At 36.4% G+C, this 21,319-nt stretch overlaps 1 protein-coding gene across 2 annotated transcripts in view; it reads right to left on the bottom strand.

The window, feature by feature from the left end:
• The window catches only part of LOC132561194 (thrombospondin type-1 domain-containing protein 7A-like), a 125,603-nt gene that overhangs the window by 25,871 nt on the left and 78,413 nt on the right, over positions 1-21,319 (bottom strand). For both annotated transcript variants that reach the window (XM_060225923.1, XM_060225922.1), the window contains exons 7-23: positions 20,891-21,102; positions 20,139-20,340; positions 19,502-19,703; positions 19,085-19,200; positions 18,567-18,776; positions 17,524-17,721; positions 16,839-17,150; positions 16,199-16,380; positions 15,945-16,069; positions 15,170-15,326; positions 14,366-14,638; positions 13,854-13,968; positions 13,565-13,710; positions 12,923-13,040; positions 11,612-11,707; positions 10,772-10,972; positions 3,779-3,979 (exon numbers count right to left, since the gene is read on the bottom strand). In XM_060225923.1, the coding sequence (XP_060081906.1) occupies positions 3,779-3,979; positions 10,772-10,972; positions 11,612-11,707; positions 12,923-13,040; positions 13,565-13,710; positions 13,854-13,968; positions 14,366-14,638; positions 15,170-15,326; positions 15,945-16,069; positions 16,199-16,380; positions 16,839-17,150; positions 17,524-17,721; positions 18,567-18,776; positions 19,085-19,200; positions 19,502-19,703; positions 20,139-20,340; positions 20,891-21,102 (3,066 nt within the window). The remainder of the gene's footprint in view (positions 1-3,778; positions 3,980-10,771; positions 10,973-11,611; positions 11,708-12,922; positions 13,041-13,564; positions 13,711-13,853; positions 13,969-14,365; positions 14,639-15,169; positions 15,327-15,944; positions 16,070-16,198; positions 16,381-16,838; positions 17,151-17,523; positions 17,722-18,566; positions 18,777-19,084; positions 19,201-19,501; positions 19,704-20,138; positions 20,341-20,890; positions 21,103-21,319) is intronic.

A 21,319-nucleotide genomic window follows, 5' to 3' on the forward strand; every position in this document is an offset into this window, starting at 1 on the left:
TCTATATATACATATTGATACATGTATATTCTCTCTATATATCTATTCCCTATACATACTAATACATGTATATTCTCTCTATATATCTATTCCCTATACATATTGATACATGTATTCTCTCTCTATATCTCTCTATATTCTCTCTATATATATTCCCTATACATATTGATACATGTATATTCTCTCTATATATATATTCCCTATACATACTGATACATGTATATTCTCTCTCTATATATCCCTTATACATACTGATACATGTATATTCTCTCTCTATATATTCCCTATACATATTGATACATGTATATTCTCTCTATATATATATATTCCCTATACATATTGATACATGTATATTCTCTCTCTATATATTCCCTATACATATTGATACATGTATATTCTCTCTATATATCTATTCCCTATACATACTAATACATGTATATTCTCTCTATATATCTATTCCCTATACATATTGATACATGTAAATTCTCTCTCTATATATTCCCTATACATATTGATACATGTATATCTCTCTCTATATCTATTCCCTATACATATTGATGCATGTATATTCTCTCTATATATTCCCTATACATATTGATACATGTATATTCTCTCTATATATATTCCCTATACATATTGATGCATGTATATTCTCTCTATATATTCCCTATACATATTGATACATGTATATTCTCTCTCTATATATATTCCCTATACATACTGATACATGTATATTCTCTGTCTATATATTCCCTATACATATTGATACAACTATATTCTCTCTATATATATATTCCCTATACATGAAACAACTATATTCTTTCTCTCTATATATTCCCTATACATATTGATACATGTATATTCTCTCTCTATATATTCCCTATACATACTGATACATGTATATTCTCTCTATATATATATATTCCCTTTACATATTGATACATGTATATTCTCTCTATATATATTCCCTATACGTATTGATACATGTATATTCTCTCTATATATATTCCCTATACATATTGATACATGTATATTCTCTCTCTATATATTCCCTATACGTATTGATACATGTATATTCTCTCTCTATATATATATTCCCTATACATATTGATACATGTATATTCTCTCTATATATATATTCCCTATACATATTGATACATGTATATTCTCTCTATATATATATTCCCTATACATATTGATACAACTATATTCTCTCTCTATATATATTCCCTATACATATTGATACATGTATATTCTCTCTCTATATCTATTCCCTATACATACTGATACATGTATATTCTCTCTCTATATATTCCCTATACGTATTGATACATGTAAATTCTCTCTCTTTATATTCCCTATATATACTGATACATGTATATTCTCTCTCTATATATATTCCCTATACATGTTGATACATGTATATTCTCTCTCTATATATTCCCTATACATACTGATACATGTATATTCTCTCTCTATATATCCCTTATACATACTGATACATGTATATTTTCTCTATATATATTCCCTATACATATTGATACATGTATATTCTCTCTCTATATATATTCCCTATACATATTGATACATGTATATTCTCTCTCTATATATATATTCCCTATACATGTTGATACATGTATATTCTCTCTCTATATATATATATTCCCTATACATATTGATACATGTATATTCTCTCTCTATATATATATTCCCTATCTCATGTATATTCTCTCTCTATATATATTCCCTATACATATTGATACATGTATATTCTCTCTCTATATATATATTCCCTATACATGTTGATACATGTATATCTCTCTCTATATATTCCCTATACATACTGATACATGTATATTCTCTCTATATATATTCCCTATACATATTGATACATGTATATTCTCTCTATATATATATTCCCTATACATATTGATACATGTATGTTCTCTCTATATATATATTCCCTATACATATTGATACATGTATGTTCTCTCTATATATATATTCCCTATACATATTGATACATGTATATTCTCTCTATATATATTCCCTATACATATTGATACATGTATGTTCTCTCTATATATATATTCCCTATACATACTGATACATGTATATTCTCTCTATATATATTCCCTATACATATTGATACATGTATATTCTCTCTATATATATATTCCCTATACATATTGATACATGTATATTCTCTCTCTATATATTCCTTATACATATTGATATATCTATTCCCTCTACATGTTTACACATGTATAAAATCTGTACATCTATTCCCTTTTACATATTTACACTTATCTGTTTTTATTTCCTTTCGAATCAAGTGGAGAAAACATTTTTATGATATTTTTTAAGCATTTACCTGGTAAGTGCAGTATTCAATACAAGTCTTTATTACAGAAATGTATGGCAATGAAAGCAGTTTGTCAATCAAAATTGTTATAGATGAATGACTGCTGTATGAAATTTTCAAACATATTAAGATAATCACTTTTAAAAGATGTAGAGATTAGAGAAAACTTTTTAACTTCAGAAATTACTGCAATATTTATCAAACTATAAAAATGAATATAGAAAATACATGTACAATAATGTCAATGTTGAAGTATCACATTATCAATATATATTGTACAATCTGAGCTAAACAAGAGGACTCAACAGGAAATGAGAAAACACCAAAACGAAAGGAAAGACAACATGAAGTACTGCTATTGTGTGTGGCTAAAAATACCTGAAATCAACCAAGTTAATAATTTGTCAATCTGATTACATCAACCATAATTAAACTATTTGTAAAAGCAAAACCTTTGAGCCTTGTTATTTCTTTCTTTGACAGTTGGTCAGAAATGAAGCTGACTATATTTTTTCGAAAGTTTTTTTTAATTTCTTAAAATTTTCCCCATCATTCATGTGGCAGCAAACAGAGGGGACAAATTTACATGTAATCATCGACAAATTGAATCCATTGGAATCAATTTTGTAGTTTTGTGAGCCTGCAAATATAGACCAATTTGATATCCTCTGATTTTCTGCTTGGCTAAAAGTGCAATTCAGCGTCGCCTGTTTTCTATATACAATAGGAATTTTTATTCTTAAAAAGAAAAACCTACTTTATCATAATTTTTTTTCTTGTGATCACACATTTAATTCAATAAACAGTGAACAGATGATGTATTTATTTTTTCCCCCCAAAAGCTAAACAGGAGCAATGTTAGAGATTGGATCGATTGTACTGGGTAGAAAGGCTCTCCAGTTCTGTTTCTATCTACATAAGCAGAGGCTGTTAAAGCAGTAATACAATGTTACCACACAGTTATACATATTAATGGATTATGATAAAGCTCGTCAATTCTAACAGAATCTGAAATCCGTTGATTAACTATTAATTACTAATAATTAAAAGTTTTGTTCATTACCAACATTAGATAACAAAAAGCCTACACAACAACAAGAATACCAGGACAAAAACACAAGACAGAGATAAACAACATCTCACACAGGTAAATAAAAACAACAATAACATTAAACACAGGTATATTATAAACAAACAACGCATTTCAATGACATCAGAACATATACATGTTTCTTCTGTACTTACAGCACTTGAAAAAACGTTCAAATATCATACATTCTAATTTACTAATGACATCTACAATTTTCTTGCTTACAGATTGGAAACAGATATTTGAAACAAAAACTAAAATAACAATACATCTTATATATATTCATATTCGTGTCATTGTTGCTATTTTTAGACTGAACTGACCTCCTCTATCTGGGGAGGACTGACCTCCTACCACCGTCTGGTTGTCCATGAAACATCCAAACAAGGTGTCACCCTTGTAGTAGGCAATATACCCTTCTTCACAAGCACAGTAGTTCGTGTCATTACAGTAAGCATTATCCTGATTACATGTTGGGGAACAGCGCAACAGGTTGGGAGGACGCAAATTCTGATCACAGCCACCTGAAAAAAAAAAAAAATAAAAAATGGTATCTGAACTCTAAAAACATTTTTTAGGTTTTCATTAACAAAATTTGCTGTTTTTTTTTAAAGATTGTTCAGATACTTTTGAAGAAAGTTATTCAATTTAGGTTTTTGTAGATATTTTATTTAGGGATGTGGTCATATGGTCAATTTTTGAACAAATACAACCAGTAGGATATCGCTTACCGCTCCTAACAATTCAAAATTGTCCCATGTAAACAAATATGCTGTACTCCACAGCAATCTATACACCAGAATGAGATTATGTTACAACCTCAAACAACCTAAAAATAACATCACTTGTCTACAATCAGGAAGAATAAGAAAATCAGGTTTATCTGTGTCCTAACTATTCTATCTGAGTTCCCTAATCTGCAAAACTGCTAAGTTAACTGCACACAGAGGAACATGTTACTTACGGGTAAAATGTAATTACTTCCTTGATCCAATAAATGTAGTAAATTCTTTATAGCTGGCTCAAAAAATTGTAACTGATAAAGTACAGTGACGGTGGTCGGTCAATGAATTGTAACTGATAGAGTACAGTGAGGGTGGTAAAGAACAATGAGGATGGTAGGTCAAAGAATTGTACTTGATAAAGTACAGTGAGGGTGGTAAAGAACAATGAGGATGGTAGGTCAAAGAATTGTACTTGATAAAGTACAGTGAGGGTGGTAAAGAACAATGAGGATGGTAGGTCAAATAATAGTACTTGATAAAGTACAGTGAGGGTGGTAAAGAACAATGAGGATGGTAGGTCAAAGAATTGTACTTGATAAAGTACAGTGAGGGTGGTAGGTCAAAGAATTGTACTTGATAAAGTACAGTGACTTGATAAAGTACAGTGAGGGTGGTAGGTCAAAGAATTGTACTTGATAAAGTACAGTGAGGGTGGTAGGTCAAAGAATTGTACTTGATAAAGTACAGTGAGGGTGGTAAAGAACAATGAGGATGGTAGGTCAAAGAATTGTACTTGATAAAGTACAGTGAGGGTGGTAAAGAATAATGAGGATGGTAGGTCAAAGAATTGTAATTGATAAAGTACAGTGAGGGTGGTAAAGAACAATGAATAGTAGGAGGATAGTACTTGATAAAGAACAGTGTGGTTGGTAAAGAACAATAAAGAACAGTGAGGGTAAGTGAGGGTGGTAAAGTGAGGATGGTAGGTCAAATAATAGTACTTGATAAAGTACAGTGAGGGTTATAAAGAACAATGAGGGTGGTAGGTCAAAGAATTGTAATTGATAAAGAACAGTGAGGGTGGTAAAGAATAATGAGGATGGTAAAGAATAGTGAGGATGGTAAAGAATAGTGAGGATGGTAAAGAACAGTGAGGATAGTAAAGAACAGTGTGGTTGGTAAAGAACAATGAGGATGGTAAAGTACTGAGGGTGGTAAAGAAACGTTAAGGAAGAACAGTGAGGATGGTAAAGAACAGTGAGGATGGTAAAGAATAGTGAGGATAGTAAAGAACAGTGTGGTTGGTAAAGAACAGTGAGGATGGTAAAGAACACTGAGGGTGGTAAAGAACAGTGAGGAAGAACAGTGAGGATGGTAAAGAACAATGAGGATGGTAAACAAAAACTGAGGATGGTAAAGAACTGAGGATGGTAAAGAACAGTGAGGATGGTAAAGAACAGTGAGGATGGTAAAGAACAATGAGGATGGTAAATTACAGTGAGGGTGGTAAAGAACTGAGGATTGTAAAGAACAGTGAGGGTGGTAAAGAACTGAGGATGGTAAAGAACAGTGAGGGGGTGGTAATGAACAGCCAGGATGGTAAAGAACAGTGAGGCTGGTAAACAGAGCAAGGATGAAAAAGAACAGAGAAAAAGGTAAAGAAAAGTGAGGATGGTAAAACACATATGTAACAGAGAATACAGCTCCCAACATTGTATGTAAAATCTACAGCTACCAACATCATATGTAAAGTCTACAGCTCCCAACATTACATGTAAAGTCTACAGATCCCAACATCAATGTAAAATCTACAGCTCCCAACATCATATGTAAAGTCTACAGCTCCCAATATCATATGTAAAGTCTACAGCTCCCAATATTATATGTAAAGTCTACAGCTCCCAGCATCAATGTAAATTCTACATCTCCCAACATCATATGTAAATTCTAGGGCTCCAAATATCATATAAAAAGTCTACAGCTCCCAACATCATATGTAAAATCTACAGCTAACATCATATATAAAGTCTACAGTTCCCAACATCATATGTAAAGTGTACAGCTCCCAACATTATATGTAAAGTCTACAGCTCCCAACATCATATGTAAAATCTACAGCTAACATCATATATAAAGTCTACAGCTCCCAACATCATATGTAAAGTCTACAGATCCCAACATCATATGTAAAATCTACAGCTAACATCATATATAAAGTCTACAGCTCCCAACATCATATGTAAAGTCTACAGCTCCCAACATTATATGTTAAGTCTACAGCTCCCAACATTATATGTAAAGTCTACAGCTCCCAACATCAATGTAAAATCTACAGTTCCCAACATCATATGTAAAGTGTACAGCTCCCAACATTATATGTAAAGTCTACAGCTCCCAACATCATATGTAAAATCTACAGCTAACATCATATATAAAGTCTACAGCTCCCAACATTATATGTTAAGTCTACAGTTCCCAACATTATATGTAAAGTCTACAGCTCCCAACATCATATGTAAAGTGTACAGCTCCCAACATCATATGTAAAATCTACAGCTTCCAACATCATATGTAAAGTCTACAGCTCCCAACATCATATGTTAAGTCTACAACTCCCAACATCATATGTAAAGTCTACAGCTCCTGACATCAATGTAAAGTCTACAGCTCCTGACATCAATGTAAATTCTACATCTCCCAACATCATATGTAAATTCTAGGGCTCCAAATATCATATAAAAAGTCTACAGCTCCCAACATCATATGTAAAATCTACAGCTCCCAACATTATATGTTAAGTCTACAGCTCCCAACATCATATAAAAAGTCTACAGCTCCCAACATCATATGTAAAATCTACAGCTAACATCATATATAAAGTCTACAGCTCCCAACATCATATGTAAAGTCTACAGCTCCCAACATTATATGTTAAGTCTACAGTTCCCAACATTATATGTAAAGTCTACAGCTCCCAACATCAATGTAAAATCTACAGTTCCCAACATCATATGTAAAGTGTACAGCTCCCAACATTATATGTAAAGTGTACAGCTCCCAACATAATATGTAAAGTGTACAGCTTCCAACATCATATGTAAAGTCTACAGCTCCCAACATTATATGTTAAGTCTACAGCTCCCAACATCATATGTAAAGTCTACAGCTCCCAACATCATATGTAAAATCTACAGCTAACATCATATATAAAGTCTACAGCTCCCAACATCATATGTAAAGTCTACAGCTCCCAACATTATATGTTAAGTCTACAGTTCCCAACATTATATGTAAAGTCTACAGCTCCCAACATCAATGTAAAATCTACAGTTCCCAACATCATATGTAAAGTGTACAGCTCCCAACATTATATGTAAAGTGTACAGCTCCCAACATTATATGTAAAGTGTACAGCTTCCAACATCATATGTAAAGTCTACAGCTCCCAACATTATATGTTAAGTCTACAGCTCCCAACATCATATGTAAAGTCTACAGCTCCCAACATCATATGTAAAGTCTACAGCTCCCAACATTATATGTAAAGTCTACAGCTCCCAACATCAATGTAAAATCTACAGTTCCCAACATCATATGTAAAGTGTACAGCTCCCAACATTATATGTAAATTCTAGGGCTCCGAATATCATGTTATGTAGAATATACTGCTAGCATTTAAAGAAATAACTTATATATAAATGAAGAAAACTTACATTTATCTCGTTGTTTTCTGATTCAGAATAATCCATAAAACATATCATCAACACAAACAATTATCCAGCTGTACACTGACAGAACCAAGCTTCACACTAGACTGTGGCAGCAGGTTGTCATGTATGAGTGTAGAGCCAGGCTAACACAAGGATGCTGATCAAATCATCTTAACATACACTGCAGGAACCCCCTGAACTCATGGATGACACTCCTAGGAAAGGACCAATTATATTGCTTTGTGATCAATCAGTGACATGTTGAACGTACATATTAGTGGAGTTTCCTCCGGCAGCTTGAGGGTGATTGTTACCATTCTTCAGAATCATTAGGTATAATACAATTTATAAAAAAAAAATACAATTTGTAATATCATTAGGTTGTAAATGTGAATCAGTCATGCTGAAGACTAGTGGTTAGGTGTGACACAAACGTCTTGGTTACATATTAGTATATATATTTCTGGCTTTGATTGACCATGTTTTGTCTGTTTGCTGGGGTCATTCCCTGGGGTCATTTTGACGTGAGGTCTTCATGGAGTAGCTGTACCTATCTCAAGGATGTGAGAGACTCTCCACATGAAATCCAGAGCAATTGGATCTCAAAGTGTCTTTCCCATGGACACAGCTATGACAGTACAGAACAATCTGTGAACTCAACTTCATAACAAACTCAAAGCACCCTGGGTAGGGATCAAAGCACCCTGGGTAGGGATCAAATCACCCTGGGTACGGATCAAACCACCCAGGGAAGGGATCAAATCACCCGGGGTAGGGATCAAACCACCCATGGCAGGGATCAAAGAACCCAGGGTATGGATCAAATCACCCTGGGTAGGGATCAAACCACCATGGGCAGGGATCAAACCACCCATGGCAGGGATAAAAGAACCCAGGGTATGGATCAAATCACCCTGGGTCCAGATCAAATCACCCAGGGCAGGGATTAAATCACCCAGGGCAGGGATCAAGCCACCCTGGGTACGGATCAAACCACCCTGGGTATGGATCAAACCACCCTAGGTACTGATCAAACCATCCTGGGTCCAGATCAAATCACCCAGGGCAGGGATCAAACCACCCTGGGTACGGATCAAACCACCCTAGGTACTGATCAAACCACCCTGGGTCCAGATCAAATCACCCAGGGCAGGGATCAAACCACCCTGGGTACGGATCAAACCACCCTAGGTACAGATCAAACCACCCTGGGTCCAGATCAAATCACCCAGGGCAGGGATCAAATCACCCTGGGCAGGGATCAAACCACCTTGGGTACGGATCAAACCTCCCTGAGTAGGGGATCAAACCACCCTAGGTACTGATCAAACCACCCTGGGTCCAGATCAAATCACCCAGGGCAGGGATCAAACCACCCTGAGTAGGGGATCAAACCACCCTAGGTACTGATCAAACCACCCTGGGTACGGATCAAACCACCCTGGGTACGGATCAAACCACCCTGGGTACTGATCAAACCACCCTGGGTACGGATCAAACCACCCTGGGTCCAGATCAAACCACCCTGGGCAGGGATCAAACCACCTTGGGTACGGATCAAACCTCCCTGAGTAGGGGATCAAACCACCCTAGGTACTGATCAAACCACCCTGGGTCCAGATCAAACCACCCTAGGTACTGATCAAACCACCCTGGGTACGGATCAAACCACCCTGGGTCCAGATCAAACCACCCTGGGTACAGATCAAACCACCCTAGGTACAGATCAAACCACCCTGGGTACAGATCAAATCACCCTGGGTAGGGGATCAAATCACCCTAGGTACAGATCAAACCACCCTAGGTACTGATCAAACCACCCTGGGTAGGGGATCAAATCACCCTAGGTACTGATCAAACCACCCTGGGTACGGATTAAAGAAGTTCTCTGACATTATTCTTGAATATGTGCTTGTATATCATGTATTTGGCTGTTAATTTGAATTACAATTACAGGGAAATCTTGGTGACCGTACCATCAATCTACAGGGAGAATATAATTGGATCTTTAGATTGTTAGATAGAAATCAGTGTTACATCTGAGGATCAAGATTATCGATCATGTGATGACCTACTCTTGTTATCTATGTGTAGATGATGCATCATTACTTTGCCTAGGGACAAAATTCAATTATAGGCCCATCTTTACCTACACTTATTACAGTTAAAAAGAAATTTTAAGAAAATTGGTAAAATGTATTTCAGCCTTTTATAGACCAAAAGATTCTCAACACTCAGTTACTGTATAGCTTCTGTCACCATGACCACAATTTATATATATATAAAAAGATACCCAAACACAGAATGTCATGGTTTAGTTATAAATACTGTAGAGTTTAACTGAAATCAGTCTTCAAGTCTAACAGAAGTTGTATGGACAAAGAAAATGCATTATTGAACCAAGAGGCTTTTTTTCCACATAATCTGAATTCAAATTGCAGGAGGAGTTCCCCAGAAAAGACTCAGTGTAAAATCATTGTAAAAGGGGTATAGCTGCAATAAAGTAGATAAAATCCACAACATAGTGCTGGGTGCTCATCTTCAGGGTGTAGTAACATCAAATTGTGATAAAAATTATACTCTCCACAAAGTTCAGCCTACACTTAACCAAAAGGGTCATAAATGTAATAAAAACAGGCAGATAAAACAAAAAAATAAAGATGCTGAACTTTAGAGAGTGATGACTACTTCCAAAGAGGTTCACAAAGTTTTGTTGAAAACTGTGGGAGTCATCCAGACAAGAACCCATCCACAGACAGACAGACAACCTGATTCCAGTATCAACATCTCTTACCCCAACTAAAATTCATTACAAAGGCATACATTTTATTAAAATATGAATATTGATTTGTGTGTACCAGAGCAATGGTGATCTGCTTACCATAGACTCGTAGTCCATCTGAGCGTTCACACCAAACATCACGATACTCTCCCTCCCAAGGCGTGCTCATCCAACGGAACACAGAACAAGTGTCAGCGTAACAGGATTCACTCATCCAAAACTGGTCTGGGCATTTCTCCTTCTTTGGACCAGGGTGGGCCAGTATTGCACGAGATCTGCTGCGAACTCCCTCTGTGTACCCTGGCAAATCAAAATCACAGCAGATTACGATGTTGTCAGTATGTAGAATTTTACGAAATATGTCTCTAAACATGTCTCCAAAAAGGATGAATTTGTAAAACATTAACAAGAAATCCCTGCGGGATCTTGTCCCCTGCCAAGAAAAGTTGAAAAGTTGGATCTTCTCTCTTCTTTTTTCTTCTTTCTGGTTTTTATTCGGAATTATATCAATTCTTCTCAAGAACTAAAAATACTAATTTGTAACTGTTAAATCCAAGATGTCACCTGTCTGCCATTTTGTGTTCATTATTTGTTCCAAATTCAAAAAGGGTACCAACTATAGAACCTGGGGAGCCTACTCATGGAATCTGAGAAAGATCTATCAGTACTTTTCAATCCCAGAAATAGCAAAAGGAAACCTTTCATTTTCAAATCCAAGATGGTCGTCTGTCAGCCATTTTGTTTTTCTGACCGGTACCAAAAATACAATATTTATATAATTTGACCTAACATTAAAATTATGTCTCAGCCTTGATGCAACTTTCAAATACTTGAGATTTTTTAATGGGAATGATATTGAAAATAGAGTAACTGTGTAAACATATGCTATGTGAATAAAATGATATTTGTAATGTATTTTCCTACATTAGGCACACTCACCCATTTCAAAGTCGTGACAAGGGATGTAACATTGACTCCAGTTGGACCACTCAGTGACAACACATTCTCCTGGGCATGGAACATGACAGGGCTGCTCTACCTATAGATTAAAAATTCAACAGCATGAAAAAATAAAGTCCAATAACGTGAAAAATGGCAGTTCACAAGGTTCACAAGAGGTCTAACAGCGGACAAAAGGATATAAAACAAACAGTAGAAGATTTGAATGTGATGTTCTGGCGACCATAGTATTACTTTCATCAGACCAGTGTGAAGGATACCAGAACGAACGTATGTAGTGTACGAGATGGTACAGAACTTTGACTGTACTATAATCCTATGTACACTAAGGCCAAAAATAGTGTGAACAGAGGGTAAACTGTTTACAGAAAAAAAAAAGAGTGCTGATTTATTGATCTGGGACTAAGAATATTTCTGCTTTGATCGGATGAAATTTTGCCTTCTTGAGATTCTGCATTTTTCTGATGTTCATTAGGTCAGACCCCAATAATCTGCCCGTTTCATCAATATACAATGCATTCAGGTTCTCGGATATGATTTTGGGTAAACAATCTGCAACATTCTCTTCGAGTGTTTTGTCCTTAAGGTCTGAATGGTTTCTGACAATCCTTTGATGTAAGGGAGGACTACCTGTCCTTTACATATATTCTTTCCCTTGGTGTTTTGTCTCTTAGTCTTTTTGCTTTCATCAAATTTGTTGTTAATTTTCTGAATAGCCCAAACAGGGTATCCACATGTTTTCATGGCACAATGGATATGATTTTGTTGTTCTTCTGTGACAATTGTTTCACATCTACTCAAGAAAGTTTCTACAATGTCCAACTTCTAGTGTAAGGGGTGGTGCGATTGGAAGTTGAGGTTTTGGTCTGTGTGTGTTTTCTTGCTATAGATCAATAACTTGACCAGAGATAGCACTGTCATATTTCTTTACCAGAAAGATGTTAAGGAATGGCATAGTATCATTGATTTCTTCCTAACAGGTGAATTTGATGCTGTTTGAGGTATCTACTGTATTGATACGTTCAGTCAGATCTTTCTGTGATCCTTGACTATATTCAACAAATCAACAAATTATTTCCATAGACTAGGCTTTCTATTTTGGTCGTGTAATCATTGAAACGTCACACTCAAATGTTCTACTGGCTGTGTTATAAGAGCTTTTCTTCTATCAACATTAGTAACCTGAAGAAAATGTACCACAAAATATGTCTAAAATATAGCAGTTATTTCAAAGTGGTGTAGTACAGAAATTTAACATCAAAAGCTGATACAACTAGGAGAGAGATGAACCTACCGGTGAGACCATGGTGGTGAGATCACGAGGACAGCGAGATGAGTCGACCATCAGTCCCTTGTCACTGCGACATGTGATGTTCCTCTTCTGTACTCCATGACCACATACTCCCAACTGTGAAATCATATAAGTCCTTTTTATATACTTGATTATTTTATGATGTACTTGAAGGATATAGCTTATCTGTGTTGTAATGGAGGGATATAACTTATTTGTACTGGAGGGATACAGCTTATCTGTGTTGTACTGGAGGGATACAGCTTATCTGTGTTGTACTGGAGGGATACAGCTTATCTGTGTTGTACTGGAGGGATACAGCTTATCTGTGTTGTACTGGAGGGATACAGCTTATCTGTGTTGTACTGGAGGGATATAGCTTATCTGTGTTGTACTGGAGGGATATAGCTTATCTGTGTTGTACTGGAGGGATAAAGCTTATCTGTGTTGTACTGTAGGGATATGTACTTATTTGTACTGGAGGGATATAGCTTATCTTTGTTGTACTGTAGGGATATAGATTATCTGTATTGTACTGGAGGAATAAAGCTTATTTGTGTTGTACTAGAGAAATAAAGCTTATTGATGTTGTATAGGAGAGATAAAACTGATATGTATTGTTCTAGAGGGATGAAGCTTACTTGTGTTGCACACTGAGACCATGGAGAGATCTGCCACTTGTAGCATCCGCGGGAGAAGCAGTGCATTGCCTGAGAGAGGATGGGTGGACAAGGACGGCCATTACCGATATACTGTTGTACGATTGAACGGTTTCTCTTTTTGGTACCTGAAATTTTTTATATAAATTGTAGATATTCAATTCTGTAACAAACAATAGAAAGTGATGTGGTCTTGACCTATCGAGTCCACGCCTGATCAAGTTAACAATTAGATAACTTAAGTCAATCACTTACAAAATTTGAAACTTACCAAGTCCGCAACTTTTGCTGCATGCACTCCATGGTGACCAATCAGATAACAGACAGTCCACATCACATGGTATCTCACATGACACAACTAACGGCTCTGTTACCTGGCCATGCACCTGTTGAAACAAATAGTTTCAAAATTTTTCAATTTTTCAGCTTTAATAGAAATATATACATACAGGATACATACTGAAATGATAACATTTTAGACAAGAATATCAGTAAGAACTGATTTCTCTATATCTTCTAGAGAAATCTTCCCGTAAATTCAGACTTTGTGATTTGTTTACTAAATACAATAGAACCAATGATATCAACACTATAGATCAGAGAACAATTGAACTTAGACTCAAATCAATAACATCAGAGTTTATATAAACTTAATGATATGTAATATCCCTCCAACAATCTGCTTAAAACAAAAACTTAGTTTCCTGACTTGAATTGTATCTCTCTCTATACAAAATCTAAATAAAATATTACCACGTCACTACCAACAATAAAAAAACATACACTTTTACACAGCTTGTTATCCACAACACGCCTCATGTGGTCTTTACAGATGGCGTAGCGTTCCTTATGTCCGACCCCACAGTCATCTAAACCATTGTTAACCAGACAAGTTGTCCACTGGGACAACTCCCATGAGTACTCAATACAGTTTTCATCCTTGATACAGGGTCGGGACTCTCTCAGCGGCGGACATGTGCTCTGGTACTCGGAGTAAGATGCCGATTCACGCATTATAGTTCTTTCTCGCTGCTGCATCTGGTTGTGGTTGCATGGCTAGAAGAGGAAGAACCGGATCACATAAACCGTCACAATAGGATCAAGTAACTTTATAGTGGCTACGGCTGGTTGGGGAAATGTCATATCTGATGGGAGTATCACATCCTGTATATCATTGTAAGGTTGTGTACATGGGGTTCTATATCGAGCAGCAGAGTCTTATATTTCAAATCACTGATCAAGAATTCTGTAAATATTTTAGTTTTTTCACATAATTACTTCTATATGTTAGAAAATAAACACATATGGTGACAAATTTTCTTCCACTGTTGAAGAGTTTAACAGTATCAGCAATACTTTCAGCACTTTCCAATAGGAAAAGTGTATGAGTAGACCAAACACTGTCAAAGCAGACTACATCCGAAGTGGCGTGTGGAATGACTTAATTGCCCTGAACTCTGAGGTGATCGAACCAGAATACATCCTAACTGGCTAGCAGAACAACTGAATGGTATCTATTCGGCCCCTTAGATGAAAAAACAAACACTTTAGTGAGGACAGTAAACATAAGATATGTTGGTTGAATACCTGTTGGCATGTTGACCATTCTTCCCATTCACTTAGTACGCAATCTCCAGGACAGGGGAGGTAACAAGAACGAGTACTGCGAGGTTCTGGAAGGCCAGCACAATTTATATCGTCAACACGCTCCGTCATCACTCCGTTGATATTAACAGCATTACAGCTGAAAGGTGAAGAAAGCAAAAAGTGAACTTTGTGAAGTTTTGACAGTTTTCAATAGCATTAGAACCACAATGTTTGACTACTCTGAAATCTTATTGAAATTACCAGAGGTTACTGATAAAACATTCTAGTTATCTTAAGCTTTTTCAACAGTAACTGAATGTTTGAAACACAGAAAATTGTTAGAGGATAAGAGAACTTCTGTGGCTATAAGAAAATTCCAATGATTTTATACAAGAAAACATAGGGAATATAGTATGACTTGATAAAGTAGTATTTGGAGTGAGGACAATGTATAGTGGGTATTGTAGAATTAGGAGTGAGAACAATGTATTGTGGATACTGTAGAATTAGGAAGTAAGGACATTATATAATGGGTGTTGTAGAATTAGGAGAGAGGATGTTGTATAGTGGATACTGTAGAATTAGGAGTGAGGACATTGTAGAATTAGGAGAGAGGATGTTGTATAGTGGGTACTGTAGAATTAGGAGTGAGGACATTGTATAGTGGGTACTGTAGAATTAGGAGAGAGGATGTTGTATAGTGGGTACTGTAGAATTAGGTGAGAGAATGTTGTATAGTGGGTAGGATTGAGGATGTTGTGCTTAATTAATATACCTGACATGTCTGTTTTGCTGTCCGTCTCCACACCTCTCTCCAACTGGAGGCATACACATATCCCAGTCAGAGGCTTTCCATGTGTACTGGACACACTCAGGATGGCACAGACGAGTCTGGATTTCCTACAATGCAAAATGTACCCAGTGTTAATACTTGCTATACAAAAGTAATTACTGTACAGACAATATTTTGTACTATTACAAAACTGGAGCAGACAATATTCAGATGATTCAACTAGTTCAGAACCTCACCTCATCTGACGTGCTGTCTAAGGAAGGACATCGACGTCCTCCAGGCGATGGAAGCTTCATATTGTTACGGAAGCGTTGTATGACGCCAGCACCACACTTAGTGGGACAATCACTCCATTTGCTCCATTCAGACATCTTACAGTCCACAGGACATGGTATCCTACACGCCTTCTGCTTGGTGTCTGTATAACATCAGAAACAGAAAAAATGTGGAAATCCAACTTTAAAATTCTAGATTTTGAGTTTTTTTTTTTTTTTTCATTTTTTATATTGAGTATTGGGTAAGACTCTATAATTCATTAAGAAATGAAGGTTGAGGAGTACTTTTAAAGTAAATCAGTTGTGCAGCGTCTAGTAAATTAAGTCAAATTATTAATAACTAATCGAAAATACTCTACCACAGTAAATACTGAACAGTAAATTTGTTTTAAAAACTTTCACTAGGATCTAATACATGCAACAATATCTTTGTCCTGGGATCTGATATAAAATCTTTGTCCTGAGATATGGTGTAAAATCTTTGTCCTGAGATCGGATGTAAAACATTTATCCTGAAGTCTGATGTAAATCTTTATCCTTTATTTTGATCTTTGGATCTGATCTGACAGTATCTTTATTACAATAAATAATGAAAAAATACCTTTGCCATCCGTTGCACACTTTTCAGCTGATTCCATAGCATTCATCGCATTACGACAGGCAACCACTTTATATTTATGGCCTGGCCCACAGCTGTTTCCAGTTTCAGGATTAGTGATATTTCTAGCCAATCGAATACCTCGGTGCCCCGAGAGGTGGGTCATCATTAGATCATGTCTGTTGGGCGGGTCAAGTATACACTGGGACCATTCACCGATGATGATACGCTCCAGTGTTTTACAATAACAAGGTCGGTGTTCATACAGTGGGTAACGACGTATGTCCGAACATCTTGATGGCATTGACTTCGAACCTGTCCATCAAAATAATATTTATCTAAAAGTCATCTTCATACATATATATAGTCGCAATCAGTCACTTATACAAACTTTTTACAGTTTTGTCAGTTATATAGGTATACAATGGTTATATAGGTAATACAATTCTTAACTTACATCTGCCTAGGACTGAAATATTTGCACATCAAGCTCAAATTTGTGGACGGTCTTGCTTACACTTCATCTTTAATTGATTGACAATCTTGAAACTGTTTCCCTGCTTATCTTTGATTGGTTAATAATCTTTGAACTGTTATCCTGCTTATTTTTGATTGGTTAATAATCTTGGAACTGTTATCCTGCTTACGTTTGATTGGTTAAAAATCTTTGAGCTGTTTCCCTGCTTACCTTTGATTGGCTGACGATCTCGGAACTGTTTCCCATTACATCCTTGAACACAAACACTCCAATCTGCCCAGTCAGAGAAAAGGCAATCCTCCTCACATGACACATAACATGTACTGTACATGGGGGGCATGGCTCCAGCATATCTCAGACACACATCAATAGCTTGTTTTGTACTGTTCTCACTCCTACAGGTCACATCTAAACATGACAATATACACAGTGATTAGAACAGTGGGGAAACAACTTAATCTGAACTTCATACTTAACAATACTGTCCCCTCATAAAAAAAGGTGATCTGAAGTTTCTATTAAGATTTTTTTTTTCCAAAACAAAATGCCCAATAGGCCTGCATCAATCACCTGGCATTCAATGTTCATCAAAAATGCAATCAATGTTCAGAAAAAAACAATAATGCTCCATTGGCATTTAAAGTGGGCAGCATTTAATCAATTTTAACCAATTTCGACAACAAATTTTACCTTTTCACACTCAAAAAGTTTAAAGGTAAATGTCACTTTTTTATTCTTTTTTCTCAAATTTGTCAAGTTTAGACCTGAAAGCATTAGAACAAGGTATGTCACACTATACTTAAGTTTCTCCATGCTCATGGAATTCTAAACACAGTCTGTCAAATACAAATTCCCCTACCACTTACTCTGATATTAACCACTACCCCTGACATTAACTTACTCATGGTACACATTCCCTTGCCACAGCCCCCGACATTAACTTACTCCTGGTACAGATTCTCTTACCACAGCCCCTGACATTAACTTCCTACTGGTACAGATTCCCTTACCACAGCCTCTGACATTAACTTACTCCTGGTACAGATTCCCTTACCACAGCCCCTGACATTAACTTACTCCTGGTACAGATTCCCTTACCACAGCCCCTGACATTAACTTACTCCTGGTACAGATTCCCTTACCACAGCCCCTGACATTAACTTACTCCTGGTACAGATTCCCTTACCAGAACCCCTGACATTAACTACCTCCTGGTACAGATTCCCTTACCACAGCCCCTGACATTAACTTACTCCTGGTGCGGATTCCCTTGCCACAGGCTCTGACAACAGGAGGAAGAACACAGGAGCTCCAGTTGGTTTTTACCCAGCTGAACTGATTACACAATGGAAGATTGAGGCATCGTTGTGTCTCCTCCAACATCTCTGGACAAGGTGAACCATTGTTGTCTGGGTTCTGTAGGATGAAGCGCTTCCGTGTCCTTGTTGGGACGTTTTCTCCAGCTGTCATGAAGAATGATTGCATTTAGTAATTTTAGTTAAACTAACACTGACCTACTGTTATATCATATTTGTCATTATGATATTATTTAAATTTCTATCCATTGTAGTGTTATATAATTTCCTATTTGTTACACAAAAACAGCTGCAGTGACAAATCTTAAATTGCAAATCAGAAAAATCACAATGATAATGAGAAGGTTCACTAAGCGTTGACAACGGTAGCCAGATTAAAGGTTACAAGACTTTACAAAATGGATGTGATATGATTATGAATTGTGATGTTTTGTATCCTTTCTGTTATAACTAACCTTCCCAGCAGGTAGCAGAACACTCGGACCAGTCAGAATATTCGGTGACAATGCAGTCCTGAGGACATGGTACTGTGCACACTTTGATGGCAACAGGTCTAACTTTCTCCGTACACCTAAAGACACGAAAACATCAATTCATGTTGTCAGAACTGTTTATCAGAACATACATTTAGAGTGATTCCCACCAAGTACAGCAGATTGGTGCTTGTAATGAATATCCATATAATTAATATACCTGTAATTAATATACCGATACCGTCAACCTTATCTATACGCTTCATTTGAGTCAAAATTTGGATGATTCAAAATATTTTCCAATGTCCCTTGAATTTTGAGATAACAAGTTTTGAGTGTACTTGTAATAAATAAAACTGTAATTAATTTACTAGAAATAGATATATTGCAATCTCTCACTTTTCATCTGATTCCAGTTTTCCCTGAGAATCGTAACACTTTACTCCACGAGTTTGTGTGCCCCGCCCACAAGGGCGTGTCAAATCCTCCAGCTGACAAACACCCCAGTTGTCAGCTTGCCACATGAACAAGGCACACTCAATGATGGTGGAACAGTCGGCTGTCTCCTCTAACTCACGTGGGTTAGGGCATTCACCCCCTCCTGAAATCAGATATATATACTTAAATATAATACAGAAATGACTTGGGATATGAGTCTGCTGTATGATAGCTTCATATATATACATGGTCACATGCTTTCATCTCAGAGGAATGATAAAATGACAAAAATACAGGATACAAGTATTAATTTGCTATTGTTGCATCTAGTGAATTATTCAGCAGTAATATAGTTGCTGATTCCATTGAAAAATAATACAAAGAGGCAAAAATAACTGAATACTTTTGTCAAAATACGTTTCCTGAGAATCAAATAGAGAAGAAAGCTATGAAATCTGACAACAAAGTACATGTCTTGATTTACAAGAGTTATCTCTCTTTGCATACATTTAAACTTCTCTTTGTTATTCCTATGGTGTATGCATCAGATCACATCTCTCTTCAGCGCACTATGTATAACAAAATGTCTTACACTTACCTGAAAATGGACGTGCTAGTATCGTGCGTTTTCGTCGTTTGATGGCCCGTTCTCTGAGATTGCCCGTCTGACATCGGTCTGGACACTCCGACCATGGCCCCCAATTAGACACCACGCAGTCATTAGGACAAGGTATCTCGCACTGGACTTGAGTTTCTGGACGCTCGCGGAATTCTAGACACAGGCTGTCAGATACACGGATCTGAAGGAAAAGTTAGTGGACACAATGGTAACTTAGATCAGCTGAGTTAGAAATACCTCAGAACCAATATAGATAGTACATGGCCAGAGACAACAGGTATTGATATCTACATGGCATATCACTATATCAATGAACTAGAAAAAAGTGTCATTAGAAGTATAAATGATCTACACTGTGTGACTGTTGTGATGTGGAACAACCTTGATTCACCAGTAAAATGACTGGTCCATTTTACAGATTACACTTACAACGTGGAATTTATTTTAGTTTGAATCAAATTATAATTGACATAAAATATGTAAAGAAAATATAAATTAACATTTTTATTCTCAGGATCACAAAACGATCATCCATTCTTTCCAACTTATGCATTTCCAGCAAAAATTTTGTGTGACTTCACAAATAAACTATCATTCACATATTCAAACTAAGCTTGTGACCGATCTGAAAGGTTGGAAGGATAAGCTTGAGCATTTGATCTGAAACAAAACACTTATTTGTTGATGATGCAGTTAAATGAAGTCTTTTCCACTACTGCCTAGCTTCTCACCTTATACTTGTTGAGGCAGGCAAGAGTGCGGTGAGCGATGCCTACGCCACACGCTTCACCCATATTGGTGTTGCGGAGGATACAGGGTCGGGTGACCACCTTCCAGTTGTAGCAGGGCTCCGGATCACAGTTCTGTGTTTCACTCAGGTGAGGACAGGGCTGGCCCCCAGACCCAGGGAGGGTCAGAGTCTCACGTGTTCTGTACCGTTGTCCTGGAAACCAGACACTTGTTAACTCATATCAGAAGTAACTTAATGGATAACAAAATTTCTCAAGTATTCAGTCAAAATTCAACAAAATTAAGTTTTTGTTTAATGACACATATGAAGACATGAAGAAGAATTTGATCACACGAATATGAAAATTTTGACCAAAAAACAATGAGACATATATATATGGCTCCCCTGCACTTTGATTTGGTCAAGTCTA

The sequence above is a fragment of the Ylistrum balloti genome, unplaced genomic scaffold (genome assembly GCF_031769215.1).
Source record: "Ylistrum balloti isolate Yb309-2 unplaced genomic scaffold, AGI_CSIRO_Ybal_v1 Utg371170, whole genome shotgun sequence".
Lineage (NCBI taxonomy): Eukaryota > Metazoa > Mollusca > Bivalvia > Pectinida > Pectinidae > Ylistrum > Ylistrum balloti.